Source organism: Pteronotus mesoamericanus, unplaced genomic scaffold, assembly GCF_021234165.1.
Source record: "Pteronotus mesoamericanus isolate MK-2021 breed Mesoamerican mustached bat unplaced genomic scaffold, CSHL_Meso_final scaffold_31, whole genome shotgun sequence".
NCBI classification, from domain to species: Eukaryota; Metazoa; Chordata; class Mammalia; order Chiroptera; family Mormoopidae; genus Pteronotus; species Pteronotus mesoamericanus.
The window spans coordinates 281,520-300,996 of NW_026555312.1; the positions used below are offsets into that span (position 1 = coordinate 281,520).

Genomic DNA, 19,477 nt, shown 5'->3' on the forward strand with positions numbered 1-19,477 from the left:
AAAGCATAATATGCCAAAAAATGTTGCATATATTCTTCTATCTTCAATATTAAAATGGCTACACAAAAATTCACCAACTTTGATAACTTTTTTTAAAATACATGCTGATATGACAGCTGTCACAATACAATCTAACAAAATTCTTTTGAATGAAGTTAAAGACAACTAAGTGCAACTAGGGCCATTGTGCAGAAAAAAACAAATGAATATTTGGCCAACCCAACACAATAATTATTGTTGGCAACAACAGATTTTATCAAACACTGTTGTCTGAATCCATGGATGGATAGTGCCCAAGCTCTTCATTATCAACTTATCCTTCCTTTCTTAGGGGGTTGACTGTGGAGAGAGGGGTGGGCTAGGTGGGAGGCGGGGGCAAAGGGAAAAAAATGGGAACAACTGGAATAGAATAAACAATAAAAAAAAGTAGAAAAAACCCTTTTATCCTTCCTCTCTTGACTTAATTTTGTTGTTGTTGTTGTTCAGTTTTTATTTTATAATCATAAACTTAACTCTGCAATCCAGTTAGTTTTGGAAGGAGTGAGGAAAATAGAGAACCTGATGAACTACTGCAAGAGCAGGAATATTATACAACATTCCAAGCAGATGAGGGTGAAGGGGTGCTCTCCTGAGCTACGGAAGGAATTGTCTTGTGGTCGAGATAGAACACAAGTCAAATTTATTAGAGTTGTCCACAGTCAGTCATGGTGATCTTCTCGCTGGTCTTGCCATTCCTGGACCCATAGTGCTCCTGGACCATGCTGTCTGTCACCTGGCTGAGGACCACATGCTTGCCATCCAGCCTCTCAGTCTTGGCAGCGCAGATGAAAAACTGGGGACTTTTTGTGTTGGATCCAGCATTTGCCATGGACAAGATGCTGGGACCCATATGCTTCAGGATGAAGTTCTCATTGTCAAATTTCTCCCCATAGATGGACTTGTTGCCTCTGTCATTATGGCCTGCAAAGTCAACTCCTTGGCACATAAATCTCGGAATAATTCTGTGAAAGCAGGAACATTTATAACCAAGTCCTTTTTCCCAAATGCTCAAAGCCTGAAAGTTTTCTGCTGCTTTTGTATCTTTGACTGAAAACAGTTCGAAGGAGATGTGGCCCGAGGGCTTGCCCTTGGCAGCGAAGTCAAAGGACACAGTGGGATGACCTTGGCGAGGAGCTGCGCGGCAGCAGTGCCTGCAAGTCCCCGTGACCTAATTTTTAAAAATCTCAGAGAGTTAGTGCTGACCCTTGAAAGATCACCTGGAACACTGGTTCCCAAACCAGGCTGCACATTTGAGTCACCTACGGTGCTTTAAAAGCCATTTATCCTAGATGCCAAGGAATCTGCATTTTTAAGTTGTTTTCTTAGTGGTTTGGTTTTGTCCATGGATGGGGATTTGAGTTAGGCCTTGTCTAGCCCTGTTCTCTGCCACTAGGCAAAAACTCCGTTCTGCTATTCCAGGCAGGTGGGAACCTGTCTGTGTTCCAGACTTGAACAAACAGGGCACCACACTGCCCCCACCTCCCCTGGGAGCCCTTCCAGTGTCTGATATCCTTTCATGGTTCTGTTTTTCCCATTGCATTCTCTGCTTGTTTCTCCTAAGATCTTGAATAGCTTGTGATTACCACCCAGCCAATTTCTTTGTCTCCCATCTGGTTACTATCTCTGTCTTCCCCTTTGGGAGGCGGGTTCAGTCATTTGTTTCTCCTTGTTATTCTCTGAGGCTAGAGTTTTGCTAGATTCTCACCCCAGCTCTTCAATCCTTCCCCACACTTTCTCCTGTCTGGAGTTTGAGTTTATTTTTCTTCCTGCCTAACTACTTCTAATATACTAAGTCAATAAACAGATTCTCTGTGGTTACATATGGCAAATGGCTGAAATTTACAGTTGAGAGTAAAATTTCCTCATTTGGGGAAAAAAAAATCATTTCATAGATTTAGAAAGTGGTCATTCTGATCTCCAGGGCAAATAAAAGTGTTTTATAACCTTCCACAAAAGCTTATGCCTTGATTAAATTTTTATTATGAATTATTAATTAAACCAAGGAAACACAGAGGCCTAAACCTTTGCTTAAATTTGCTCCAGATTGAGACGCAAACCAAACGCAGCAAGAAACCCTGAAGGGGAGGTTTAATGATGAGTAACACATATAAAACTATCTGAGCACTTTCATCTGCCAAAGGCTCCAAACCAGCCATGTAAATTAGCCCATGTGCCCAGGCCTGACCAGAGCGAGGCCCACAAAGAGCCTGGAAGAAAGAGGAGCTCCTCAGCCGTGCTCTTCTGGAATATGGGTTTGAGTTTCGTGGGACATTGTGAGTTTGGAGACACACAGGCTACTCACTTGATGTGAGGCTGTGGTTAAGTGGAGAGTGGTAGGAAGCAAAGTAGAGAAGAAGCCTACAGTCTTGGAAACTGAGGCAGAGGTCAGGAGATGGGTCATTATGTTCATTACTGAGTCATTGGCTCAAATAGGACCACCAAATTCAGTGGTGCAGGTTGCCTGGTGATAGGGGCAGGTGAGTACAGAAAACAGCTCATGTGCTCCTTGCCAAGCCTTGCTCCTAGCTGTAGAGATGTGTCCACCAGGAGGCTGGGCATCTTTTTCTGATTTCAACAAGGGAGTCATATGCTGGTCAAGACTTACTTGCAGGCTGAAAGTATATGAATGGGGTGGGTGGGAGGGATGGGTCTACATTCTTCTGAGAGGGGCATCGTTCTTTAGAACACAGAGAGGTGTTGTTTGGGCAAGTGGTGGCCTAGTTCATCCAGTAGATGCGGGGGATGCAAAGAGCTCACAGTAACTTGGGGAAGCTGACAAATAAGCAAAGTACTACAACACGGTGGTAACAAATGACATACAAGACACCTATGCATCTGGGTGCGCACCCAGATGCAACTGGACAGGAGAGTAGCAGGGAAGCTTTCTTGAGGATGACGTCTAAGTAAATCTTGAAAAGTGGAAGGGTGTTTGGAATGAGGGTATGGAGGCTGGGAAGGTGCTGGAGGCAAAGGGAAGTACATGGTCAAAATGATGGAGGATGAAGAGGGGTCTATCGAACTAGAAGAAAGAGATGCTCCCAAATAAGACGTGGAGATTCTTTGGGGGCTCCCCACCATATGTGGTTGCGGTTCAAGACATTTTCAAATATCAGCATTTATTCAAATAGGAAAGAAGAGTTGATGTCCATTCCCTTTTCCCACTGGCCAGAACAGGAGGGTCTGGGTGGAACGCCGAATTCCCAACACAGTGCTTGGCACTTGACACACTCCAAGGCTAGTTTTGTCCCCTTCTCCACTTCTTCCTCTCCAACCCTTTAAAATATGAAGACGGAGATAAAAGGCACACATCTGTGTGTCTTTTAAAACATTCGAAAAGAAACTGACAAAAATGTGAAGTGAAAGGTAATGACTTGGCTCTTTGGCAATGGGCAGCTCCCCATGATTTCGTGTCCCCACGTTTGAGTTGGCTTCTAAGAAGATATTGATATTGGCTCCCCAGCTTATTCAGTCCAGAGGAGGAGAGGAAAGGAGAGTTCTTTGACTGCCCATTAAGCAAAAGTTGTCTTATCTGATTATCTTTAGGGACTCATAACCTGTCTCTGTGACTATCCAGGCTTCCGGTCATGCCTAGAGAAGATTCCGCATGGAGACAATGTGGCTTTTATTGGGCTCTTATTTATATTGAATTCTCGTGCTCATGGAAAATGACATGTTGACAACACTGCTTCCTAGCATGACATCAAGTAGGTTTGAAAACACTGCTTAATAAGAGCCCTGTAAAGATAAGAGAAGTGATAGGAAGAATTGAAAGACGCTGCTTCCCACTGAACATCGGCCATGAATCACCGTGCAGAGCGAAGGCGCAGAACTGAAGCACTGGGGTAGCAGGCTGGCCCCGGGGTCAGGAGAGGGGCTGTGCTAAGGACATGCCTCAGCTTCCTCCCTGCCCTTCGGTCTGAGGCTGGGCAGAGAGGGAAGTGGAGAGCTGTGTGGCTGGTCTGAAGGGTGGGGTGGAAGGGTTAGTCTGTGCGGGGATCTAGTTTTATAATCTACTGTCCTGAATAAATCCATCAGAACCTCACATTCATTCAATTAACCAGCACCTATAAATGCTCTTTGTGAGGCCAGAACTGCAGAGGCGCCGGGAGGAAGCAGACCATTCTGTCCCCACCACAGAACTTCCCCAGCCTCCCAGGACTTCTCTTTCCAGAAAAAGACGGTCCTCTTTCCTTGTCTCCTTCTACAACCAGAGGAAAAATAAAGTGCAAGATTCCTAGTTTACCTTGAGTTTCTGAGGGAGAGAAGGCCCTTGGAAAAAAAGCACTTTATTCCTTTCTTTTAAAAGTCATTTTTTTCTGGAATACAGCTCACGGTGGGTTCCAAAGGGCTCCTGAAGTTGTTTTGTTTTTTTAAAGAGACCGGGGCTTCAGGGCAGCCAGAGGAGACTTTTGGTGGCTGCCTTCCTAGAGGGAACCCCTGTTCCAGGGCTGGGGCGTGAGGGAGGCGGTGCAGCCGAGGGGAAGTTTGGCTCAGCATCTGACCCTATGTGATCTTGTTTGAGGAAGACTCCTACCATCCCTCAACAGAATGTTGTAAAAGCTGAAGAGCCTGCTGATGGCAGGAGGAAAATGGCTTCTTGATAGCAGATGAAAAATAAGTGTGTCTCCAAACTAGAGACAGTGCTCAGAGGCCCTCCCAGCAGGGCTGCATATGAGGCAATGATTTCCCAGTACTTGTCAGCCGCCTGGGAGAGCCAGGCAGTGGCATGCCTGGGGAGCGTGATCAGTGTAGGCTGGGGAGGCAACTGAGGAAGAGCGTAAGTGAGGAGATGGTAGCCTGAAGGGTAACAGCTGGTTTGATTCAGGTCCATGACAGGCTCAGTTCGGTCTCAGGGATTATTTAGCATCAAGCACTGAGTTTAGAGTTGAGGGAACTGAGGTCCTGAGAAGTTTTAACTTGCCTTTGGTCATGCCGGGAGCCTGTGGCCCAGCAGGATCTAACATCTGCTCAGTAGTTCCTGGTGTTATCTTTGCTGGGGATGTTTGAAGCTCTTTGCCACTCCCAGGTAGAGGAAGAGCCCAAGAGGAAAACATTGACTTCAGAGTCAGGAGACCTTGGCTTCGGGGTCTAATTGCCCAGTTCCCATCTTGTCAACAGATTTTCCCAGGCTTTCCAGACACGGGCAGAGTCCCAACCCCTTGCTTTCAAGCTGGTGACCTGTGAGGGTTAGCAGGAAGAGAGGGTTCAAGGCTGATTTGGAGCCCTTTCGTGGGTCTCTCCCTCCTTTCTTTTGGAGGTGGCAGTTACTGGGCAGCATGACCCTTGAGGAGGAGATAAACTGCCTTAGATAGTAGGGGTTTATCTTTGAGGTTATTGCTAATGTGCCTGACTCCTTAATCTAGTTCTGTTCAGATCTGAACTGGTAGCTCGATAAACTGTTGGCTGCTTGATTTCACGTATTTATCAAGTCCCAACAATTATCAGAAGGCAATTATCCTCCGGGAGGCCGGTGGCTCAAGAGATAAGCAGTGCCCTGCCCATCTTATTTCTGCCACTGATCCAAAGGCTGCCACTCCACGCCCTGTGCAGATTTTCTCCTCTTTCCCTACTGTCGTACATTTCAAGAGGTTTGATGTTTCACCACGTCTGTTTCGGTGTTCTTTGGCCCACAACCGAAAGTAAAATCCAATGGTTTTTATAGGTGGGTAAATCCTTTTTAAAGGCCTTTTTGTTATCACCTTGGGGTTTGTGAGCACTAAAAGTCAGTTTTAAGGGACCAGGGAGACCTTGGATCAGAGTTTGCTGTATCTGAAAGGGACCAAGTGACCACTTGGCACAGCCCTTTCATACTGCAGACAAAGAAGCCAAAACACAGAGGGAGTCAATGTCTTGTGAAAGGCATGTGCTTTTTAGAGTTGGGCAGATGTAGATTTGAAGCTTGGCTTTGACTCAGACCTGCTGTCCGACCAGGCATAACCTCCTGGAGCCCCTATTTCCTCCCCTGTCACGTGGAGCTAGTAATCCAGACCTCAGAGCATTGCTGTGAGAGGTAAAACCTGTTCACCCCCAGCCCAGGTCATGCAGATAATTGGGGACAGGGAGTATCCTGGTTCCCAGATCTCTATTCTTTCCATTATACTGTGGAATCTTCTTCCCTGAGACCTTAATTTCTCATTAATTAAAAAGCAAAGATTCTTTTTCCTACTCAAAGTTCTACCCAAAGTTCTAGTTCAGTGTTTCTCAGACATGGCCCCTGCAGATGTTGTGAGGCTCTGTTCTGCTCGGGACTCATGTTTATACGATGATAGCATCTATATTTTTTTCTTGATAAATTAATAATCGACTTGCCATTGTATTTAGGAAAAACCAGACATCACCTCATGGATGTCTCACTGGGAAAGAGTTATTTATCCCACTGATCCTGGTAAATTTTCTATTTGGGTTTGGTGGCAGCAGTAACAGGGGTCTGGGGGACAGGCTACTCAGCCGAGGGGTGTTACTGGTCCACGAAATGACAGTCCCGTTCCCAGGTCCCGGGGCCTGAGTTTGAGGTCCGAGGACTGTTTTCAAGAGATTTCAGCCTGTCCTTGCTCCCTTCGCCAGGGCGTCGTCTGCGCCTCGGACGTTAGGTGGCGCCGCAGGAACATCCTCGCGGCGCCAGGCACGGTCACAGCCCCGGAGCACTCGGCGCGGCGAGGCGGAATTCTCGGCCTTTCGGGCAAAGTCAGGGTTCCCGTGGGCAACCTCTCACCGCCCTGTCCTCCCATCAAAAACACAGCTCCCCTCAGGGGGAAAGGCCTGGTGTCGTCCTATCAGGAGACGGGAGTCATGACCCATTGAGTGCTATGTTTTTTTTCAATTCAGTTTTTTAAACACCAAAGGGCTAATAGTGTTTGTTCCTCATCAGTCGCTGCTCCCGCCCCCTGTGTTATTAACGATTCATCTGCTTTGAGTGGCAGCGTTACAAGGCTTTGGGGGCTCGAGAAATACCTTCCTATTCTTATGTTTTTAAAAGAATGCAGACGCGATACAAATTCGGCTTGCGTGATGGGCGCCCCAGGGTCGGCCTAGAGAATGTGCTGGGGCCTGGGGACCGGGAGGCAGTTGGCGCAGCTGGCGAAGGTCCCCTGGCGATGCTCTGCAGCCAGGTGCGTCCTGGACAGGCTTTTCCTTTGGGCCGGCCCTGCCAGCGCCCCCTGGAGGTGGGCCGGGGAGTCGGCACCGGGCGCGTCCACACGCAGCGCAGGTCCGCCTCCACTTTTCTGTGGATCCCTCAGAGATTCCCACTTGCTTTTCAAGTCGCAAGAAAGTTTCCCCACTTCAAAGTCTATTGCTGTTTTCTCGGGTCCCCGTCTGTGTCACCATTTATACCTCGCTCATCCCCGCTGCCCCATCCAGACAAATATCTTTTCGGCTCCACGGGGTGCTGGGTTCCCTGCTCCCCTGCCCTCCATCAGTTCGAGACTCCTTTCTCAGAGGGAGGAGAACTCTCTGGTCTTGACCCCACAGGCACTGGTTTAGGCCGGGCCCGAGGCTTCCCCTCCACTTCCCGATTTTGGAGAATCAGGAATTTAGCGAAATTTGGTCTCTTTTTTTCTTTCTTAGTGCTGAAAGCACATGTAAGGTATTCTTTTCCTGTTTACTAGGGTGGTCAGATCTGGAAGTGATTTGAGAATAAGGGCAGTTTCTCTTTCTGCCCCAGAAGTTTACAACGTCCTAGTTCAGACCTGGGAAGTTGACGGAAATTTCAACTGCATTAGCTTCAGCTGTGAGGCCAAAGAGCCTCTAGGCAGAGCGTCAAGAGCTGGCCGAAGGAAAAGAGGGAGGGAAGCCTAAGAGGGGTTGCAGGAACCAAAGGCTCCATGTTTGCAGGCCTTGTGGTGTCTGAGAACTCTGGGACAGGAGGTAAGCTGCTTAACTTCTTGAGCCTCAGTCTCCTGTTCTGTACAGTGGGAATACTGTTGCTACCTCACAAAGGTGTGGTGAGGATTATGAACTACTGTATGTGAGTGTCCTTCCTGGCAAGTAACAGAGGCTAATATATGAGAGCTGTTAGCAGGGATCCAGTCAGAGCCACTGCTCTAGTTTTGCACCAAACTGATTTTACAGACAGCCAAAGTGCCTGCTTTTTCTGTGTGTGGGAGTAGGAGAAACTTTCCCTGAATTATTAGTGTTTTCCTTTGTTCTACAGGCTATGATGTCCTCTCCTGTCCTCCACAGAAAGGAAGGGAGACCGGATTATTCTCTTCTCTTAGGGTTCTTGGGGAAGAATTCATAATGTAGTCAAGCCACTGGGGATAAATATTGTAGGGTCCCGGGATGGGGGAGGGGGATATGTCAGGTTCCTCACGTTTCCCTTGGGGATTCCACACAGGCCCCTTCCTTTCAAGAAATATTTTGGGACACCAGACATTGCTGTACCATCTTTTTGGAATGGACCTGTGAGTAGCAGCAAGCCCATCTCTTTGCTTTTGGTGAAAATCGGTAAGCATTTGTAAAGATTTCACAATCTGACACTGTGTAAACCACCTCTTTGTCTAAAAATCAAACCAAGCATCCTTTGCCTTTAAAAATATCTTGCCGCCAAAAATATAAAGAAAAGTCCTACTTAAATTCCTGGTTTTGTCCTGCAGAGATGCTCCATCTTTTTTTAGAGAATGACTATCCTCTTTTTTTTATTCCTTCCCTTTTTTTTTTTGAGATATAATTGACATATAACTGTATTAGCTGAAGGTGTACTACCCTTGTTTTAAGAGTTTAAAATATTAGCACAGTCAACACCTCACATCTGAGTAATGCTGTCTGTGTTTTTATCTTATTGATATCACGGGGTTGACAAGCACATATCTTCTACCCTGTAGATGAGGAAACTGGGACACTGGTCTGCGGTGTTCTGGGCCTGGGAACAGCACACCCGTGTGCTCCAGGGAGCTCTGAAGGTCTCACCAGCCCTGTTGTTGTCATTCCATGGGCAGAGCAAATAGACTTGGATTCCTGCTGTGATCCTTTCTGAAACCAACCTTCTGCCAGCTCAGGACCCTGAACACCACCACAGCCCTGAGACTCTCTGCGACGGTGAGCAGGAGAGCCCTGGATGTGCTGTTCTTGCCTCAGTGCCCCTGACTCTGTGGTCTTTGGCCCATGGCAGAGAACTGAGCTCGTTTGTTAATAAATACTATGAATATGACTCATATACCAAGCCATCCGCTAATGCAAATGACTCAAATTATTAATGCTCTGCGAAAGAGGCTCCTTTGCTTGCCAGCAGACTTAAAATAGTAATTCATTAATACTGGTTTAATTATTTTTAAAAGATGGCCTAATTAAAACCTATACATTCCGTATGTGTTTATATGCAGAACTGTGTATATATAATGGGTGTGTGTGTTTGTGTGTATATATATTTAGCGTGGTACACATTGTTGGAAAAAATACCCAGGAGCCAGCCCCCTTTCTGTTGCTGGATTCAAAGTAGAGACCACCCCATGAGGGTGTGGCATTGGTGGCTTCTCAGTGACCGCACTTTGGAAGTCCCAGCTGCACAGAGCCCTGCCCCGGGGTCAGGAGCCAGCAGCCTTGGGAGAGGCAGATTCTGATCTTTGCTCTCCTATTGGGACATCCCTTTCCCTTCCCAAAAGTGTTGAGATGCTTGAGCAGGGGATGTTGGGGGAAAGTGTCTTTGGCAAAAGAGACGTGGACGTGGTTTTTTGTTTCTGGAGCTGGCTGTCTAGCTTTCCTAATGAGCAAATGTGTTCTCTTTAAGGAAACAAACAAAGCAAAACACCAATTCATCTGGATTTTATTCATTTGTTTTAAATACAAACAAACAAAAGGAGTCGGGAGAAGTGGTTATTTCTGCACCAACTACTTCAAATGGAAGTTACTCCATTGCTTGGGGTGTTTGGATGGTGCTTGTCACCATAGGACCCACAGGGCTTGTTCCAACCGGATTTGGTAAGGCTTTTTTTTTTCTTTCCAAAATTCCCAGCATTCCTTTAAGGCCCATTTAGCTGCGGGTTTTGTTTATTCTCCCGGCAATCAGCATTAAAAATAAGACAAACAAGCATTTCTCCTGGTCTGTGAATCCCCGCCGGCCAGCCTCCACCTGCACACCTGAAGCCAACATGTCCAATTGAATTTCTCTGTAAACCATACCCCCTTCAGAGACCTGCCCCCTCCGTATTCTGAGCTGGAATTAGAGAACATAAGCAGGGCAAATGTAATTTTAAGAATTGCTAATGATGCTAGAAATCTGCAATGCAATTAGCATCATTGGATTTGGCGTGTCTCCGAAGGCACAAAACTCCGTGTCAGACCGCAGTGGCAGCAGCCGCGAGAGCCTCAACGGGTGCCTGGGCGCCCGGGTAGGCCGGCAGCCGCTTCGCACCAAAATACGATCCTTTCGTGATGCTTCCTCTCCTCTCTCAGCTACTGACTTCCTTGTCTCTTTTCTAGGATGCAGAGGGACAGATATTTTCCGTTGGTTAAATTCTTAGATTTGGATCCTCCAGTGAAGTCACTCTCTTTTCTAAGTAATTGGGACCCCTCCTTTGTGAATGCAGTTTGCTCCCTTGTGCTTCAGTTCAACCCATGTTCCACCCGTTCCAGAACCCCAATAGTTCTCTTTTCTTCTCTAACTTCCTTTTCTTTGCCACTTTCCATGGTTCAGAGGTAATATGAAGAGTTAACCACAAGGATGTGAATTGAGCCAGGGGGAGAAAGAGAGTAAGAAAGAAAAAAAAGGAAAAGGGGAAAAACCCCAGAATGAATTATTGGATTCAAAGCAAACTTTCACTTTTTCATAAGAATATGATTTTTTGTTCTCTGGAAAAATAATAGGAGCCAGGCGTGGAAACCCTGTTAACTGGCTAAGAGATTGCAAAATCCAGAAGGTGATCTCGATGGGTCTGTTCAATTTAGCAAAGGTTTCTTCTCTGAGGATCCCCTTGCAGATACAGAGGCCCAAATCAGAAGCTTGTAGAGGGGAGCTGTTCTTCCAAGATTCCAGATGTGCCTGTGAGACAACACGTTATGGGGCAAATTGATTTCACCCTTGGGAAACCAGAGATTTTTTTCAAAGTTATGTCTGCAAAGCCAGCTAATGCAATTCCCCATTAGTGCATTAAAGTGTGCCCTTATTAATTCAAACATAAAGGCAACAAAATAAGCTGTTAAATTTAAAATATAATACATATATAATGAGGAGAATGTGTGAAAGCCTTATTCAAATGAAAATACAGGAGTGTTTGAACTACTGAGGTATCTTTTGTATTGAATTATGGGCATATGTAATAGATTTAATTATTAATTTCCCCATTGTTCTATGCACACAGACAGGGTTCAAGGCACAGTCGTTCTCTGGCTTTCACAGATCTAATTTGTATAATTATTGCCTGAATAAAGCATTGCTCCAATCCCTAGCTTCCTTTCTTTTTTCCCCCTTCTAAATACTATTTCAATGCTGCATTCCAAAAGGGGAACACCTGCCACTTCTTCAAAGTCAGCTGATCATTTGGAATGATGGACGGCGCTGCTGCCGATGACGTCCCCTTTCAAGTCTCTTTGTCTAAGTGAATTATCGTGCATCCTTTTAATTTTATTGAACAAATTACATTTGTCAAGGTCTATCTTTGTAAATAAATGATAACTAGAGACACATGGATGCGTATTTCTGCTGTTCAAGGGCTCTTGTTCCATTTCTGGAAGCCAGATGAACATGGAACAAAGGAGAAAGTTTCCTCTAAAAGCAATTATCTTTCTGCATTCCCATCAGTATAATTATATTGCAGGGAATTTTAAGAAGCTGTAGAAGTAGAATTGAATGCTTAAAACTGTGTTTGCTGAATTGCTATGCAAAAGTTGAGCAGGCTGTATTGCATCACACTAAATAGTCTAACTCTCTCCTGGCCACATTTCTCCAAGTTTAGAGTGTGCCTGCAGGATGGAGAAGGTGTGCAGAGGGGGGTGAGGAGATAGGTCACACTTAGGGGTTCATGTGTTTCTTGAAAGGAATATTTAATGGCATTTCTGAAACCTGAGGACCGTTAGCAAGGTGACTGGGGATGTGTACAGTCTCACTACCTATTTCCAGTCCACTTGGAAAGCTTCTGATCTGCAGATTGCTCTCTGCATGGAACAGGAACGTACTAGCTTATTAACTAATCCATTAATGGAGGTGAAATAATGAGGGGGTTGTTCATCAAATCATGGTAGCAGCAATTACATTGCTCCAAAAAGCAAGTGAGCAGCTGGTTTAGAGAGATATTGAATGTGGTTTGTGTGGCTAGTGTGTCAATACTGCATGTCAACAAGGATCATTTCTTTACCATTTGGCTCCCCCGTACTTTAGTGAAGTAAACTGTATTGTCTCATCACTGATGGCTATCAATGGTCGCATCCCTCCCCTTCCCAATTTTCACTAAACCACCTGAATAGAGGGGAAAAAAGCATCGGTGAGAAATGACAATAGTTGGCAATAGAGAATGCTGGAACTGTGTGTTAGTTCAGTGCTGGCTGGTAGGTATTGAGTTACCAGACAATTGAGGGGATAACATTGTGGTCTAGAGATGTGGCCTAAAAAACAACAAACAGAAGCAAGGATGACCTTGCATCTTCAAAGAGAGATAGGTGAAATAGATTAAAGGCCAGGAGATAATATTCCCAGTTCACAAGGGACTGTAGTGAGCCGTAGGAGGAACGTGGGCCCTGGGGTCAGATTCGGGGGCAGCCACTTGGCCTCCTGCAACTGTAAGGAGGGGTCTGAACCAGATGATCCAATAGCTTATGTTGAGATTCTGGGTCCAGGATCATCAATGCCATTGCATGGGACATTGATCTCCATAGGACAGTGGTGAGGGGAAAATCCACAAACTGAGGTTGGGTTGCGAAAGGTTCGTGAATGTGCTGAAAAGAAAAAATGATTTAGTCTCTTAAGAGAATGAGGCCAGTGTTTTCTATCTCCAATATCTGCGGTGGACGTCTGGGGATCAGTGGGGCTGGGACCCAAGGGTTTCATGAGTTTGAAGGTAACATGGTCAGAAAGCAGTAGGCCCATAAGATAGGATTAAAAGTGTGCCTGGGCATCTCTGCTTTGAAAAGACTCCTCTCTCAGGAGAAAGTGGCTGGTGTGCCTGACTTATTTGATTCAGACCATCTCACTAAACATGCAGTTAAGCGAGTGGGCAGAGCCAGGCAGCAGCATGTCCAGCTTTGTATTGAATTCAGTTGTCCCCCAAAGTGCCAGACACTGCTATGCTTGGTGCTAGAAATGGAAAGTCACATAAGACACGATTCCTGTTATCAGGACCAGGTTGCATAAACCTGCAGGAGATGCCAGGTAGGAACATCAATGACTATAGGACAGAGTGATGAGTCATGGCACAGATCTCCTGGGAGGGGGGTGTGTGCTGTGGGAGCACAGAGGGGACTGGGCGTGGTCAGAGAAGGCTAAGGAAGTCAGGCTTGAGTGGACATAGTCAAATAAAACTGGGGGTGAGAGAATTGTAATAGAGGGAAGACTATGTGACGTAAAACAGCAAGGCACATTTAGGAAGCTGCTCACCTATCAAGATGGCCAAGGAGAAGGGTTAGGGTGAGCGAATGGAAGGGGATGAGGCTGAGGAAATTAGTGCATGCCAGATGAGGAAAGGCCTGCAGGGGTCTAGCCAGGAAGCTTGAACTTTATGCTGTAAGTAATGGGAAGCGTTGAAGGAGTTTCACAGGTAAATGACATGATCAGGGTCATGCTTTTAGAAGGGTCATGGACCCTTGAGGGCAATAACTGTGAGCCAGGACCCAGTGCAGAATGAAAAATGGGGCCCCCTATTTAAAAACCAAGAAAAAAAATGCTGTTCAAGGTACTAAACCATAAAGCTTTCCCCTTTATTCTGTAGTCTCTTAACCTGCCATGGTGTTTCTTAAATTTGCTATTTAATATCCCTTTTCCCAGGCAGACCCTCACTGGAACTGGGACCCTACCCTGAGACTTGGGACATGTGTGGCCCATTAGCTGCTGGATTAATGGGCTGTGCCCAGCTAGAGATGGGAAAGTAGAGCCAGGCTCATGTCCTTCCCAGAGACCTGGTGCCCCAACCCCTGGCAGACAGGTGACTCACAAAGGCATTGCAATATCTATGTTAGGTATCTGGGTCTGGTGTGAGCACAATCCTTGTCTATACCAAGTCACCTGCCAAATACACTGTGGCACTACCAGCCTAGGGTGGAGATAGCCGCTGCCATGCCCACCCCTAGAAACTGTGAGGCACGTTCACCTGACCCTGACCCTCCCCACGCCTGTGCCCAGACCCCTGCTGGGGTGGAGCTGGCCGTGGCCACTGGGAGGGCTTAGGGAGGAGGGAGCCTGTGCAGGGCCTGGGGTGCCAGGGAACCGGTGAGTGGGTGGCTGACAACCTGTCCCAGGAACCAGGAGGTGGTGAAAGGAGCAGCGCATAGGAGCCAAAGCCCCAAGTCCCCAGTGCATGGTCTGTTGTCCCATGGACTTCACTTCCAGAACACTAATTTACTAAGAATTTCAAGATGACAACCACAGAGCATTAAACCTGAAATGTGGGGCCCTGTGCAACTGCAGGGTCACTTATCCATGAAGGTTATTGGCCACAGGGAGCTATAGAGGAGCCAGGTACAAGGCAGGGAACCCATTAGGAAGGGAGCTATCTGGGTGGTAAGTCAGGAGAACTGCAGGTAAGGCAGTGGTGGTAGGGGCGGAGAGGAAGTGAGATGGGCGATAGTAGGAGCCTGGGATGAACAACGCAGTGGGGTACAAGGTAACTTTCCGATTTCCAGTGTGGGGCAAGTGGTACTTTATGTAATACTTTCACACAAATTTTATAATTTAATCTGCGAAATTATCTTTTATAATATAAAGATTAATATAATATATTATTCAAAATATATAGCCCTGTGGGATATATATTTTTGTTACTCCCATTTTATGGTAGGGAAGTAGCTCAGAGTAGTAAGGTAATTTACCCAAGTTTGTTTAGTCAGAAGACTTGGGACTCAAACCAAGGCATTTGATTTCAATTGCACATTCTGCCCACTATGACATTAGTCCCTCTGCTGCTCTAAATGACTCTGGCCTGGTTTTTCATTTGTTTGTTTGTTCGTTCATCCATCCATCCATCCATCCATTCTTTCGTCGACCCATTGTTTCATTCAGCAAATTCTTATTAAAGTGACCACAATGCACCAGACACTCATCTAGGTGTTGGAGGTACGGTGGTAAGCCAGCCACACAAGGCCTCTGCTCCCACGGAGTGCACATCCTAGCAGGGCCCAGGTGCCAAATTTAATCAGAGATTCCCATAGGGCTTTAAGGGCTGGTAGAAGCCATTATTTATTTTTCTCTTCTGTTTCTTGTCCTGGTTTCTAATGAATTAGAGTTTGATTAGCTGCAACAGAGCAATCATGTCTACAGGGAGAGGAATAAAGTGTCCTTTCAACCACCCCTATCCAAAAGCTGTGGGTAATTAGAAAAATCAAGCCCTAGTGCTCATTATCTCCACCTGGCTTGGCAGAGGTCTGCCCGTTCTGTAGATAAATAATTATCTTGTTTTATTTTTTAATTTAAAAAATATATTATCTGTTTCAAAGAACATTATAAATCTCAGACTAGGAGACTGGATATTCCCAATGGGGATAAATTTCAAAGTATTAAAATGTTGTTGAGCCAACAGCAACGGTTCTGAATACTGTTCAGATGACTCAACAGTATGGGTCAGGAAGGCACTTCACTGGCTGATGACTCAACCCCTCCCAGTGTCTCGCCCCATAGAAGGCATCCAGGAAGACATGTGTTAGAATGAACCAGTTTTCTCTTTGGGTGCATAGCCCCCGAACTAGAATGGCTGCCAAATGGCACGGGTGCTACAGCACGAGCATTCAGGGTCTGAGTGAATTACAGGAAGTTTGGAGAGTGAAATCCTTTTAAAGGCAATGCTTTATTTGATAGGAAACAGCAGTATAAGAAGACTAATCATTGAATGAATAGTCATGGTGAACTAAAATCATCGTTCTTGCAGGGGAACTTCCTGGGCCTGATGATGTCTCTGTGGCCTGCCTTGCGTCAGAGATTCTGAGGGAATGTAACATGAAAGCTGTTGATCGCAGCAGGCACATCCCAGTCTGCGCACTCCAGAGTATCTCGGCGTGGTCCTGAGCTAAGCCAAGGGTGCTGAAAGAGTGAGAAATACTGAAGTTGGTCCTGGACGGTCTAGTCTGTAGTAGGCTTGGGAAGAGTAGGGAATCAAGAAGTCTGAGTCAAGTCAAGAGGCATCAAGTAACCTGAGGACCATCTCAGTCCTGACTGGACCTCCCTTGGTTGGGCCTGGAGGCCCAGTCATTCTCGACATGGCATCCCTTTTCGCACAGGAGGCCTCCTTGCGTGGGTTTGCTGTGTGAGGCATGGCTCTTCCTGATGGTGTTCCACTTCTGGCCTAGTGGCATTGCTCTGTTCTTGCGTAGTCCCTCTCCACACGAACAGAAGCTTCTCTGAGTTAACACCTCAACCCATTAAGCTTCAGTGCTTTTCAAAACATTTTGTTATTGGCTGAGTGTTTGTGAAGGGGCTTACCTTGGACTCCAGCTGGCTTCAAGAGATTTCTGCCTGTCTTGTGTTCCAGAGGAGCTGTGCCCCAAACCCAGCACATCCAGCACGTAGGCCTCTCCCTTCCCCTTTCCTTTCTCTCCAAACGGTGGGATCTCACTCATGTGGAGGCCATGAGGGATTTTGATTTCAGCCTTTGTATCATTGCCTGGCCAGTTTAAAGAGGGACATCATCCCTTTGAAAACATTTAAAAAACATATGTTATGTGGATGGAATCTGCCCACCAGCATCAGCCAAAGAGCACAGGACTAGATGAGTAAGAAGTGAGGCTTTTCACATTGCTCTATTGAGCGAGAAACCTATTGGACCACGACTGGGTCCTTTCCGAGACCCTCCCTGATATTAAGTTCTTTACCTTTACCTTCCATTGGCAGCCACGCACCTGTGTCTGTATTCATGTTGCAATCACAATGCGATAGTTTGGTTATCCCAAGGAAATGATATTCATTTATTAACATCTTGTTAAAATTACTTAAAAAGGCACACCAGTGTTTAATAGTAGTATTATATAAGAGCCATGGATCTTGAGTAAATTTGATCTATTCCCGATATACCTTCAGAGACTCGGTTTGTGTTTGTGTATGGCGGGGGGGTGTTGGGGATTAAATATCAAAAGGCCATGTATGCAATAGATGTAACAGGGAAGGTACTGACTGGCACAGAACCAGGCTAGGTTCTGTTGAGATTAGTATAAAAACTAATGCATGTAATAAATTGGGTAGGTAGATTAAGCAAATGCTAGAATGAAGAACACTACAATAACAAACTGCAGTGCATATTCATGACTGGTGAGATAAACTATATTCATGAAGAGATTTTGCTTTCAGCCCTTTGTAAGAGAATTGTAAGATACTGACAGCATCTAATCTTGAGGTAGGTAGATAGTGGTGAGATGGCTATTGATGAATAATTTAAAAATCAATCTGTGGCTAAGTGTGGTGAGCTTCAAATCACCTTACTGCTGTGGGGAGCCATTGTGGTGAAATGGAGCTTGGAAAGCTCTCCACCTTCCTTGCTCCAATCCCATTCCTGCTCTTTAATTGCTCTGAGACCTCAGATTCCTTTTCCTGAAGTTTCCTGAGATATAAAGTACCCTATGTCTTCCTGGAGCTGAGTCCTGCTGCCTGCCTTACTCCGTGGTCCGGCTGCTTCCAAGTCCTTCTGGAGGTGAGTGGGAAGCCTGGGAGAGGCCTGGTTTCTGCCCTCTTGGACATCCTGGTGACCTGCAGTCAGTGATAAAGAGACCATTGGAGGGGAGGCTGTAGTCCTGGGGCTTCTACAGAGCCCCACCACTTTGAAGACACAGCAGCAAAGGAGAGAAACACCGTGCCAGGGTGAGCTGGAGTGTGACGAGAAAATCCACATCAGGAAGGGCTGGCGAGGAGGGAAGAGCGGTCCCAGCCACAGCAGGACGTGAGGAGTGGTGCTGGGTCGCAGATGTGTCGCCACCTACTTGGGATGCAGGAGGCTGGCGGGTGAGGCAGTGTCGGCGTTTTGTAGATCAGACACTCTTCTGAAAGCTCTCCTCCCATAACCCCTTACCCTCAAGTGTGGCCTTGACTGTGTGAACCTAAAATATTCCAACAGTACATTAACGACAGCTAAACTGTCATGGCACAGCATCACATTTATTTGAGCACTGACTTGCAGCCATCCCACAGATTCTCTGTATTTGCAGCAAAATGTTTCCCTACGGGAACAATGACACACATCTGTTTTCACTTTCAGGTCTTAGTGTCATGTCCTCACTCACAAGTGATGGTGATGATGATGAAGATAGCCGCTAACAGTTACATAATGCTTATGACTTTTCAAACATTAACTCATTTCATTTTCAGAAAAGCCCTTCGAGGTAGGTACCATTATTATTGTTCCCATTTTACAGATGAGGAAACAGAGGCAAAGGAGTTAAGTAATGTAAGGTCATATTCTTGTTAGCGATGGAGTCAGGGTTCAAATCCAGTCTCTCTGGCTTTGCTGTCTGTGCTCATAACCCTTCACAATAGTATCCTCCAACTGCTTCTTAAATGACATAGAAACACAAGTCAAAACCATCGTTTATGGTATCCAAATGTTGTGGAAATTTGTGTCAGCCTTAGAGTATTCCCATCCACGCGTGAATGTATTCAGACATTTATTGATCATGTACCACCTGCCAGACCACCGTATTGAAGATAAGACCAGTACAGACATGAACTTACAGACATTTTAGAAAGTCAACAAATTAAATAAGAATCACAGTGATGTGTGCAAGGATTACGCTAGATGAAATATAAAATCACAGGTGAAGAATAAAATAACAATAGCTCATATTTATTAGGCATTTTGCTTTGTACTGCTCGGCACTGTTCTCAGTGCTTTTTGTGGACTCTCTCACTTAATCTTTGCAGCAGCTCTATGAGAAAGTACTATTTTATCCCCATTTTCCAGGTGAGGAAATGGAGGAGCAGCAAAATCACATAATTGCCGAGTGACACAGCTATTTAATGGCGAAGCCAAGAACACGGGAGGACACATCTGGAAGGTACACTTAGCCTGCGGTTTGGGAGTACAGTTCCGGTCCACTGGTGAGCCATACTCATTGAGTTAATAAAAAATGGGAAGTCCTTTCTTCATTTGCTCATTTAAAAGCATTTATCAGATTTCGTCAATATGCAAAACATCAAAGGAAGGGGTGTCGTGGTGGTGGGTGGATACAGAGATGGATAATACAGAGTGTTTGCATTTAAGGACCAATACTGTATTAAGTATTTAAAGATCTAAAAGGTAAGAATTGCTCCTTGGTGTCAAGTTGATTAGCATTTTAATGGAGGAGTGGAGGCTGGCAAGTTGGCTCGGGCTTGTCTGTGCAC

At 45.8% G+C, this 19,477-nt stretch overlaps 1 protein-coding gene across 1 annotated transcript; it reads right to left on the minus strand.

Moving 5' to 3' along the window:
• Positions 1–682: 682 nt before the first annotated feature.
• LOC129085748 (peptidyl-prolyl cis-trans isomerase A-like) lies at positions 683–4,870 on the minus strand. The gene is made up of 3 exons (XM_054592177.1): positions 4,734–4,870; positions 2,860–3,058; positions 683–1,207 (listed from the first exon to the last, which is right to left on the minus strand). The coding sequence occupies exons 1-3, from the start codon at positions 4,868–4,870 to the stop codon at positions 683–685; spliced, it is 861 nt and encodes a 286-aa protein (XP_054448152.1).
• Between the last annotated feature and the right edge of the window lie 14,607 nt (positions 4,871–19,477).

Bases quoted from the DNA above. Each gene is read 5' to 3' on its own strand.
- LOC129085748 (XM_054592177.1), bottom strand. From the start codon at position 4,870: ATGGACCTGAATCAAACCAGCTGTTACCCTTCAGGCTACCATCTCCTC. The intron at 3,059-4,733 runs GTACTGGGAAAT...TCTTTCTTCTAG, and splicing joins CTCTCCCAGGCGGCTGACAA to TTCGATAGACCCCTCTTCAT. The intron at 1,208-2,859 runs GTATGTCATTTG...TTTAAAAATTAG, and splicing joins CCCAGATGCATAGGTGTCTT to GTCACGGGGACTTGCAGGCA.